The sequence below is a fragment of the Calidris pugnax genome, unplaced genomic scaffold (assembly GCF_001431845.1).
Source record: "Calidris pugnax isolate Ruff unplaced genomic scaffold, ASM143184v1 scaffold178, whole genome shotgun sequence".
NCBI classification, from domain to species: Eukaryota; Metazoa; Chordata; class Aves; order Charadriiformes; family Scolopacidae; genus Calidris; species Calidris pugnax.
In genome coordinates, this window is record NW_015090986.1 from 3557396 (window position 1) to 3569624 (window position 12229).

Consider the following 12229-nt stretch of genomic DNA (forward strand, 5'->3'; position numbering starts at 1 on the left):
CAAATCTCCTGAAGTGGGAATTTTCTTCTTCATATTTGGCTTAATGCTGAGTAACGCAATGGCATGACCTCTGCCTAAGGGTCTTAGGTGGTACAACAGTAGGGAAAAAAAGGTCATAATTTGATTTCTGTACTATATTTTTCACAACATTAATACTACTCCATTTTGCGAAAAGGTATACAGAAAAGAAAAAGACCTCATTGTGGAAATGGATTGCAGGTGTTCTTCTCAACCAGCTTCATAGAAAACTGCAAACTTCCCAGACAAACTATAGCACCGCAAGGAAAGGTACACTTCCATTCCTTTCCAGCTCTTTTCAGATCATTGAGGCGGAATTACGGTTTCTACAAGTGCCACAATGTCTGAAATTTCATACTAACCTTACAGTCTAAATGTAAATATAGGATTAATTACAATAAATTAATTATATAGATAAAGTTGTTAAGACTTGACAGCTTTTTTTTCTGCTCATGTTTTATTTTAGTTTATGATGAATACTAAATGGATAGGTAAGACTCCACATCTAAATATATGGACAGCAGAAAATTATGCTTAGTCATTAAGCCATCCACTCTACTCAGCGTATACCTGTATAGAGATAATGACCTCTTTTAGGCATCAGCTAAATTGTAAGAACCGTAATTTTTATTTTGAGGTTTCAAAGACTTGTATGCATATTTCTGTCTCTGTAACAACATTTAAAACTTTGTATGAAGTGCTGTATAACATATAAACCCATTGCTCAGTAAGGATGAGTCTACATTAATATTGCAGTCTCAGAAGAACAACCGTGAACGAAAACTTTCAAGCATTTCCATTTACTGCACTTAGGCTCATATTGTAGAGAGGTCCCAGAGCACGTCAACAAGTTTGTCATATTCGGATGAAACTAAACTAGAAGATGCACTCCTGAAACATACCTAATTTGCTGAGGAGCATTCAGTGTACAGGAACAGACTAGAAAAGCAAGGCTGGGGTAAAACTCAAGCCTCTGGACTATTCCCATTCTACCTCCACCATATGCATGCAGTGTGGATGTTGGGTCTTTATCCCCAAATTAATTGCTTTTCAGATCCATTAGTGCTGAGGCCACAGTACCTTAATATAGCTGCTACTTGGAAGATCAGAAATGAGATTTGCAAGTTCAGTTAACCCTTTTGTAATATTTTGTATGTCAGCTTCTGCAGATAATCTCTCAACATTTCCAGTACCTAATTTCCTGCCTTTATGATCTTGAACTCATTATTTTTTGCACTTAATGCAATAAATTTGACAAACACAAGTCTCAGGAAGACTTGGTAAGTAATTAGCATCAGACCAGGACTGTGTGCAAACATATTTTTATAGAAAACAGCCTACTAGAATACATCATGGTGAAAATAAAGCCAATTTAAAAAAAAAAAAAAAGACTCATGAAAAGGTGGTAAAAAAAACAATATTATTTTAAGTATTTCTCTCCTTGTTTATCTTAACTATCACAAATCAAACAGCTTCAAGAAAACAATGCTTAATAAACAAAATAAGTAAATAAGATATTTGGGAATGTGTTGCTTTTACCTTCACAACTACTGACATGTTAATATCCTCTTTGACCCTAAGGTGTAGCCTGATTTTAAAAGACAAGATTTGTATTGTACATTTACAATGTAGTGGAACTTCCAATGATGTTAATGGATTACCTGATAAGGCAGTAGATAAGAGGGAAGCTTATTTACAAAGAAGTAGCTGTAAGAAGATTGTTAATAAATAGAAGGACGTACATTTCCTAATAATGTTTTCTGGCATTGTTAGGTTTAACTTAGAATTTTAGCACATAAAACACATCCATACAACATGTGTTACTTTGGGGTCTTCTTAACAGGACTTTAATTTTGTTCATGCAGGATTTTTCTTAAAATAAATGACAGAGTTATTTTGAAAACTAACAAAGAAATACATTGTGCAAAAACTTCATAAGCAATCAAAACATATTCCTAATAATCGTTCTGTTCTGTAACAGCACCACTTATCAGTTTTTGATCACAGAGCTCTCAGTGAGGTATTATTGTTCTTACCTGGAGTTTGAAAATTGAGACGTCGCAGCTCCACTGGGTCTGTGGGATGGTGAGAGGGGACCTCCTTGTTGTTAGGTATGCTGCTCTTTCTAGAATCAGATTCAGCCCTCTTCCTGTGTGGAGAAAGTGAATACACATAAACATAAGATTGAGGTGTTAGCTTGCAAACAAAGGTGCCTGAGTGTTCAATCATTATATTCTAAAGGTAAGATGCTTATTTCTGAAAGAGTATTTGATCCAGGTAAAATAACTATGTGTGGTGGGTAGGGTAGCTACAATTTGCAATGGCAAAATGAATCTAAATATAGTTATGTCAGAGGGAAGGACAGAAGGAAGGAAGGAAAAGGAAAAGGAAGGAAGGAAGGAAGGAAAAGGAAGGAAGGAAGGGAGGAAGGGAAAAAAGAAAGAAAGAGAGAAAGAAAGAGAGAAAGAAAGAAAAAGAGAAAGAAAGAGAGAAAGAAAGGAAAGAAAAAGAAAAATTGTGTATGCTTCACTTCCTCTGGAGAGAAGCAAGAGTTCATGTGGTACAAAACATGGAGAACTATGTTGCATGCAGAATATCTGCCACTCGGCATTTTTGTTCAGGAATCTGACAATTTAATGCTTTAATTTGAAGTGTAATCCTGCTCCAGTAGTCATCTGTGAGTTCCTGAATGAAAATGCAAAGTGGTTGATATTCTTCATGTAAAATAAAATAAAGATGCAAACAGCAGCAGAGTTACTTAGTGAAAAAAAGAATTTTAAGGTTTATGATAGCAAAATCTTTACCAGGTGTCCAATATTTGCTCTAACATACAGCTGTTGCTGGAATTTTATTTCTCCTTTTTTTTCTAATTGACTCACAATGTGACAATGCTAAATCTGTTATTATTCCGCTGAGCTCCCGTCTTAAAAAGTGCTACAATTGATTTCTTGCTGTTCTTGAAATGATGAACACCTGGTAGCATTCACGAAAGGCGGACACAGCAAGATTTCAAAGACTATGCAAAAAACTCAAACAGCAACCTCATTGCAGGAATTATTTGAAAGTTACTAGTCCTATAATTTTAGGAGTCAGGGGGAGTGGGAAGTGTTTTGCTGTAAAAACATTCTATCTTTTCTCTGGTAAATAACATATTAATGAAGCAAAGAAGATTTAAATCTGATTCTTCTGGTTTTACTCTTTTTTTTTTTAATTGTTATGGACAAAGTCAGTTGAAATTCCTTTTTTGCTTTTGATTCAGATTATCTCAAACTCCTGCCACAGTAGCACAATGCCCTAGCGTTCCTTCTTCTTAAATAAAGGTGTGTGATGCAGATTTCAAGAAATATTTTTATCTGTAGTTCGTTCTCCTTAAGTCTAGAGATCAGTGGAACTGTCCAGAGACAAACTTAATTTACCTTTTTTCCATTTGCAAGTCCGTACTGGGCACCACAACTTCATATTAGTCTATTAAAAGCACTAAAATCTCTTCTAATCATATCTAACCTGAATATTTTGAATACTTACAGGGTAATAGAATGGCTTGTTATTTCTTATTATTCTCAAGATCATTCTGGCTTTTTTGTATTTTTCCAGACTACACAAGACATCAAAATTCTTTCAGATTATGGAATGGCGTTGAGACAGGTGGAAAAAAATCCATAAAAGACAAATGAGATTACCATATCATTTCCACTTGTAGAATTGTAAATCAGCACTCTGTGTGTGTGTATGGAGCTTTATGGAGATTTAGAGTGGCTAACACTTCAACCACAACCATGCATTCCTTCAACAGCTTTGGTTATAGCAAAGAACCATTCTTTTAACTTAATTAAAACACAAATAAAACCATATGTACACTGTATAGTTGTGCTGTCTCTTGAAAATGTACCTCATGGAGATGCAAAAAAAAGCAGTGAAACTTGCCTGCATATGTTACATTACTTTTCAGTGCTGTAAACAACACAACAAATCTTTCAGTTGCTGTCATACAAATAGATTACTGTCTACATTCACATAGATTGACAGATACTTTGTCTTAGATCATTATCATGATAACTGTTTTTTTCTCCTTTTCTGGATTAAACGAAGAGTGATTAGTTTTCACTTCTCACCTGTCAGGTTTACTGCTCCATTTTAATGCAGCAAAGTGGGGAGAAAAGGTGAAATATTAGTTGACCAGAAGCAAACAGGGTAAGAATGACCCCATGACATGTAAGATATGTTTATTTACAGTAAAGATAACCAAATTAAGAAATGACAGTTCATAAAAATATTTAATGATTGGGAATCATAGAATAAAAGAAGGACACAAAGCTAAACCAAAAGAAAATCTTCTTCTGCTGAAAAAACCATCTCCTTTAGACATTATCTGCAAAGTAGTCCCACCTTAAATTTTAGTCAGGGAGATAACGGAGAATGGGTATTTCATTTGAGCTATCAAAGTAATGTTAACATTACATTGACAAATGACATCTCACTAAGATATAGTTCCCTCTTACGTTCAGGAGAGAGGAGAGAGGAGAGGAGAGATGAAAGTGGAGGGCAGAGGAGAAAGGGAAGGAGAGAAAGGGAGAAGAAGTGGGATAGAAAGGCAAGCAAAGAACAAGGTTAAAAATGGCAAGAAATTTTTAACAGTACCCTGGAAAGTAAGGTAAACATAAGGGAAGCATAAATCTTTCTCCAATGAAACACACTTAGATTTAGAAGGAATGTCACGTACTTGGGGTCTACAGTGTTCTATATAGATCTGTAGTGTTCTATGATCTACAAAGATCTGCTAAACAGGGAAAATAATTTATTATTTCCAACCAAGAGGTTCTACTATAAGCAGACTGTAAATATACTGTTTGTCTATCTGTCTGTCTGTCTATTGATCATAATAAATATGGCTTCTACAAAATTCAAATAGCTTGGAGTCTGCAATGACCAGACTACTCATGTTATGAAATAGTGTTTATAGAACCCTTCTTCATCACTTATGAGTCCCCCATTTTCACTTCTGTGCTTTTTTTAACATCTGTTTTTTTCCCTTAGAAGTAGATTTCTTCCTACAGCTCAAGATTCAGCAGGTCGAGGGAGGTAATGGCTTTAAACTAAAAGAGGGTAGACTCAGACTAGATACAAAGAAGGTATTTTTTAAAATGAGAGTGGTGAAACCCTGGAGCAGGTTGCTTAGGAAGGTGGTAGCATGCCCCTTGCTGGAACCATTCAAGGTCAGGTTGGACAGGGCGCTGAGCAACCTGATCTAGTTAAAGGTGTCTCTGGTCCCTGCAAGGAAGTTGGACTAGATGACCTTTAAAGGTTTCTTTCAACTGAAACCATTCCATGACTCTGATTCAGAGTGCTGAAGTTGACTGTATTCAAAAGATTCAAGGTTAGGTTTCTGTCTTCTGAACTAAATCAAGAAGCTGCACTTTGTAATAGCAAATTACACAACGTCTGTCATGATAATTTGCCTACAAACAGAAACCCACTCTACAAACAAACCTTACTCTAGAACGATCTAGAATGATGAGCATTATCAGCAAAAGAGCGAAATTAGAGAACTTGTGATTTCTTAAAAACCAGGAGCAATAGCCACATAAACTCATATGTTGGGGAACAAAAAAAACCAAAAACCAACCAAACAAAAAGGATGAAAAGATGCTTCATAGGGACATGCAGTCTCTTTCTAGTTATTCAGTTTCTGATATACACCAAACAATTTCTAGAGCTTTTTAACATTCACTGGGTTCCAAACTCAGTTCCTAACCATCTAAATCCCATGTAATTGAACAAGTATCACACATTCAAAAGCAAGTTGAAAGGATTTACTGTAGATTTGCCTAAGCTGTTGGTTGCAACAAATTGCAAAAAACAAAGTGCTTTACCAAATCCACCTTGAGATATAAATTGTGACTCAAACAGCACTCATAATGGTCTCTAGGGGGGACTTAGCCTGCACCATCTCTTTGCCTTTGTTTGAGATTTTGGATACAAATTTTACTATGCTGAATATTTTGCTCTGTCTTTGAATCAGCAAAAAAATTATTTTCTTGAGGACAAGAATATGACCGCCCAAAAAGTGCTGTTTAGTTAATTTACTCGGATCCCTAAATTTGATTTTTTAGATTTAAGTCCAACAGAATAAAGATCTACTCCAAAATAATTCTCTCTTTTCAGTATGACTGCAGGGTGGGGTAAGTGCTGAAATGACAGAGAACACTGAACTGGTCACTGGCCAAGTCAGTTCTTTTTGCCAAGATGTCACCTCTAGAAAGACAGGAAATTCAACCGTAATTCAGGAAAAAACATTTTTCCTGTGAGGACAGGTGAACACTGGAACGGCTTGCCCAGAGAGGTTGTGGTATTTCCATTCTTGGATATAATGAAACTTGCTGGTACATACCTCTGAGCAACCTGCTGTAGCTGGCCATGCTCTGAGCAATGCTGAGACAGAAATGTGACCTTTGATTCTGGGAATCTGTGAGCTCTTCTGCACACGGTGTATTAATCAGCCTCAATTGTGTTGGATATAATATTGCAGATATATCCAATGACAACAATAGTTACTCTTCAGTATTTTCACCATTTTTCACTGCTAAGTACTAAGCTCCAATGACTGTTTCGGTGTATTCTAATACGACCTCAAAATGTTTCTATGCAGTATCTTTGCTTTCAGATTTTAAGAAGGGTAAATGCAGAGGCAATAACCTTTATACAGACAGACCAACAAATAATAATGGGGTCAAATATGCACTCCTAGTCTTTTTGACAGTTAAATATGCTTCACACCACCCATGCAACTTAGTCACACTATCTGTGATAGCTTCTGTTTTAAAGGAGAGCAAGAGTTCTCCCCTTAAAATTATTCATTTAGAAACTGCAGTTATCCTTTCTCTATGATTGAAATTTAAATGTAGAAATAGTATGGTAAATCATTAAATTAGTGGGCCAAGTCAGCTCATAAAGGCTTTTATGGACAAAGGGAATTTAGCATAGTTGACCATTATTTGAGTTTCTACTCTTTGCATTTCAAAAGACATGGTAATTTCCAAGTTGTCTTCTTCCCATTCCACATCCTTCAACATCATCTTCCTCTTTTTAACATTTTTCATATGTGCTTTCTTGTATTAGGCAGATGTTCTCTATCCTTTGTTTTGCTCTCTCCCTATCCCAATTTTTGCACTTATGTCCCAATATATTCTAGAAATACACTTGTTACATTTCCTGTATCCACTAAAATTTCTTATTTTCCTGCTTTTTATTACATGTTTTTACCATGTCCAATTCCTGTAGCCGCAGTAATTCCCTTTAACAGAGTTAACTCATAAATTAAAATTCACTGTTTTCTCAAAGCATTGTGCTAAATACCCATACCGTCTTGTCTAGTTATTGCTGTTCTACAAACAGTACAGATATCATACTCTAGCTGTTAGCTTTCATCCATGTTGCAAACTGTAGAAAACAAATATCCAATTATATATTACTTTTTTTTAAGAAATGAAAAGTTCACAGAGGAACTTAGACTAGTAAAACTGCAGTCATAATTTCTCAGAGGTAATTTGCAAAATCAGTGCAGTTTAACAATTTATAGCTTACAAATAGAAAATAGAAAAATAAATACATATGGACATTTACCTGAACAGTTCTAGTACCAGTAGTAAATAACAGATGGAAAATGTGTCCCCCATTTTTAATGAATGACAATCTCGTCACACTACTGATGAACAAATTTTACCTGCTCATTTGTGGAATATGCCTGTAATTTTTTTTTGGTAATAGAACTGAAGATTGTAATTATGGTTCCATAAATGTAATCAATATTTCCAGAAGCAGTTACACATCTGCTTTATATGACATTGTTTGGATTTGTTTTGTAGTATGGGAGAAGTTTTGCTTTTAATACTCAAAAATAAGCAGAAGAAAGAAGTATTTCACTTTTAGCACATCTCTAATGACCAGTTTTTGAAGTGACAGGCAGACACAAACAGAGGCTCACTGGCTGCTAATCAATTAGATTGGCTGAGACAGTAGGCACTAATGGAAACCTTCAGGAGACCTAATATCTGCAAGCAATAGACCCTGTATTATGCTGCTGTAGGATTACAGCCCTAAAGAACATTTATAAATGTGTATCTATTTGGAATCCAAAGCTAAGCTTTATCCTGGACTGTTTTTTTACTACTGAACAGAGAATTCTCTTTCCAAGCAGAATTTAAACATCTATATGCAGGTGATAGGATCATAACCATTAGTTTTGGAGGACTCCATTTGATGAAATTGTCCCTAGTGTGCCCCATCCCTGACAAGGTCACAGCATCTTTGTAGTATTTCCCAATTATAACTTATCAGTATATTTCAAAAATTTTAAAATAAACTTTGTGTGTTTGACTCTTTGGTTCTGATTTAGCATCTTGACCCCTGTGAACTAATTTACACTATAAAAGGCTGCTATGTATAAATTAGGCATCATACACAGTTTTCATCCAGTATGTTGTAAGGCAGAGGAAAGTCCTTTGTGTAATAGCAAACCTACATCTGTGTCATAGACATTGAAAGAAGAATAAGTGAAGTTTGATCTCATTGCAAGATTAGTAGAAAACAGCTACTGATGTTTCTTTCATCTCTCAGTTCAGAGCTTCAAATTCACATAGATACACTGCCAAATTGAGACCAACTGTCAAAAGTAAAAACTCAAATTACTTGAGTGGAGATGAAAACCACATTTAACATCAAGCTGAATGTAATCCCTAATGTATTACTATTACACATCGAAAAATAAGTTTAAAAAAGTCAAATGTGTGAAATTCATACATATTTATAGCAAGCACATATTTTCTTCATAAATGTATGCAAAGTGGAAAAAACATTTAAATGCAGAAATGTTAATAGAGTGTCATCAGCAGAAAAATGTACCCACATACCTGTAATTATTGGAAACTTTCAATCTACTAAAATTTCTGCAGTATTCTGGAAATGATTAATAAATATGGAAATATCTCAAAGCAATGACATTTACTACTGTAGAGCAAAAAATAGTGTGGAACAGTATTATGAAATGGCCAATATATCAAAAAGTTACACACCTGGTAGGAAAACTAAAAGGTAAACTTACCTTTTATAAAGAAGTATAGCAATAACAATACAGATGATAAACACCACTGCAAGAACTGGGCCAACAACCCATATCAGGCCTTCTTCCTCATCTGTAATTGGTTGGGGATCAAGATCCATGGACACAACAGGATCAGAATATGGACTGGTTGCATACATGGTCTATACAAATAAAATTAATCTTAATTAATGATAAAGCAGTGAATTTAAAATATTATCTATCCTGGATCTGAAATTAATCTATACAAGCTAAAAAAGCCATGAACATAGCAATGTAAAAATGACAAGTCCCTGCAAGGAAGTTGGACTAGATGACCTTTAAAGGTTTCTTTCAACTGAAACCATTCCATGACTCTGATTCAGAGTGCTGAAGTTGACTGTATTCAAAAGATTCAAGGTTAGGTTTCTGTCTTCTGAACTAAATCAAGAAGCTGCACTTTGTAATAGCAAATTACACAACGTCTGTCATGATAATTTGCCTACAAACAGAAACCCACTCTACAAACAAACCTTACTCTAGAACGATCTAGAATGATGAGCATTATCAGCAAAAGAGCGAAATTAGAGAACTTGTGATTTCTTAAAAACCAGGAGCAATAGCCACATAAACTCATATGTTGGGGAACAAAAAAAACCAAAAACCAACCAAACAAAAAGGATGAAAAGATGCTTCATAGGGACATGCAGTCTCTTTCTAGTTATTCAGTTTCTGATATACACCAAACAATTTCTAGAGCTTTTTAACATTCACTGGGTTCCAAACTCAGTTCCTAACCATCTAAATCCCATGTAATTGAACAAGTATCACACATTCAAAAGCAAGTTGAAAGGATTTACTGTAGATTTGCCTAAGCTGTTGGTTGCAACAAATTGCAAAAAACAAAGTGCTTTACCAAATCCACCTTGAGATATAAATTGTGACTCAAACAGCACTCATAATGGTCTCTAGGGGGGACTTAGCCTGCACCATCTCTTTGCCTTTGTTTGAGATTTTGGATACAAATTTTACTATGCTGAATATTTTGCTCCGTCTTTGAATCAGCAAAAAAATTATTTTCTTGAGGACAAGAATATGACCGCCCAAAAAGTGCTGTTTAGTTAATTTACTCGGATCCCTAAATTTGATTTTTTAGATTTAAGTCCAACAGAATAAAGATCTACTCCAAAATAATTCTCTCTTTTCAGTATGACTGCAGGGTGGGGTAAGTGCTGAAATGACAGAGAACACTGAACTGGTCACTGGCCAAGTCAGTTCTTTTTGCCAAGATGTCACCTCTAGAAAGACAGGAAATTCAACCGTAATTCAGGAAAAAACATTTTTCCTGTGAGGACAGGTGAACACTGGAACGGCTTGCCCAGAGAGGTTGTGGTATTTCCATTCTTGGATATAATGAAACTTGCTGGTACATACCTCTGAGCAACCTGCTGTAGCTGGCCATGCTCTGAGCAATGCTGAGACAGAAATGTGACCTTTGATTCTGGGAATCTGTGAGCTCTTCTGCACACGGTGTATTAATCAGCCTCAATTGTGTTGGATATAATATTGCAGATATATCCAATGACAACAATAGTTACTCTTCAGTATTTTCACCATTTTTCACTGCTAAGTACTAAGCTCCAATGACTGTTTCGGTGTATTCTAATACGACCTCAAAATGTTTCTATGCAGTATCTTTGCTTTCAGATTTTAAGAAGGGTAAATGCAGAGGCAATAACCTTTATACAGACAGACCAACAAATAATAATGGGGTCAAATATGCACTCCTAGTCTTTTTGACAGTTAAATATGCTTCACACCACCCATGCAACTTAGTCACACTATCTGTGATAGCTTCTGTTTTAAAGGAGAGCAAGAGTTCTCCCCTTAAAATTATTCATTTAGAAACTGCAGTTATCCTTTCTCTATGATTGAAATTTAAATGTAGAAATAGTATGGTAAATCATTAAATTAGTGGGCCAAGTCAGCTCATAAAGGCTTTTATGGACAAAGGGAATTTAGCATAGTTGACCATTATTTGAGTTTCTACTCTTTGCATTTCAAAAGACATGGTAATTTCCAAGTTGTCTTCTTCCCATTCCACATCCTTCAACATCATCTTCCTCTTTTTAACATTTTTCATATGTGCTTTCTTGTATTAGGCAGATGTTCTCTATCCTTTGTTTTGCTCTCTCCCTATCCCAATTTTTGCACTTATGTCCCAATATATTCTAGAAATACACTTGTTACATTTCCTGTATCCACTAAAATTTCTTATTTTCCTGCTTTTTATTACATGTTTTTACCATGTCCAATTCCTGTAGCCGCAGTAATTCCCTTTAACAGAGTTAACTCATAAATTAAAATTCACTGTTTTCTCAAAGCATTGTGCTAAATACCCATACCGTCTTGTCTAGTTATTGCTGTTCTACAAACAGTACAGATATCATACTCTAGCTGTTAGCTTTCATCCACGTTGCAAACTGTAGAAAACAAATATCCAATTATATATTACTTTTTTTTAAGAAATGAAAAGTTCACAGAGGAACTTAGACTAGTAAAACTGCAGTCATAATTTCTCAGAGGTAATTTGCAAAATCAGTGCAGTTTAACAATTTATAGCTTACAAATAGAAAATAGAAAAATAAATACATATGGACATTTACCTGAACAGTTCTAGTACCAGTAGTAAATAACAGATGGAAAATGTGTCCCCCATTTTTAATGAATGACAATCTCGTCACACTACTGATGAACAAATTTTACCTGCTCATTTGTGGAATATGCCTGTAATTTTTTTTTGGTAATAGAACTGAAGATTGTAATTATGGTTCCATAAATGTAATCAATATTTCCAGAAGCAGTTACACATCTGCTTTATATGACATTGTTTGGATTTGTTTTGTAGTATGGGAGAAGTTTTGCTTTTAATACTCAAAAATAAGCAGAAGAAAGAAGTATTTCACTTTTAGCACATCTCTAATGACCAGTTTTTGAAGTGACAGGCAGACACAAACAGAGGCTCACTGGCTGCTAATCAATTAGATTGGCTGAGACAGTAGGCACTAATGGAAACCTTCAGGAGACCTAATATCTGCAAGCAATAGACCCTGTATTATGCTGCTGTAGGATTACAGC

At 35.2% G+C, this 12229-nt stretch overlaps 1 protein-coding gene across 1 annotated transcript in view; it reads right to left on the bottom strand.

The window, feature by feature from the left end:
- Window positions 1-12229, bottom strand: part of PTPRD (protein tyrosine phosphatase, receptor type, D) — a 1328567-nt gene that overhangs the window by 78906 nt on the left and 1237432 nt on the right. Inside the window, exon 32 of the mRNA XM_014953943.1 lies at window positions 2055-2167. Within this exon, the coding sequence (XP_014809429.1) occupies window positions 2055-2167 (113 nt within the window). The remainder of the gene's footprint in view (window positions 1-2054; window positions 2168-12229) is intronic.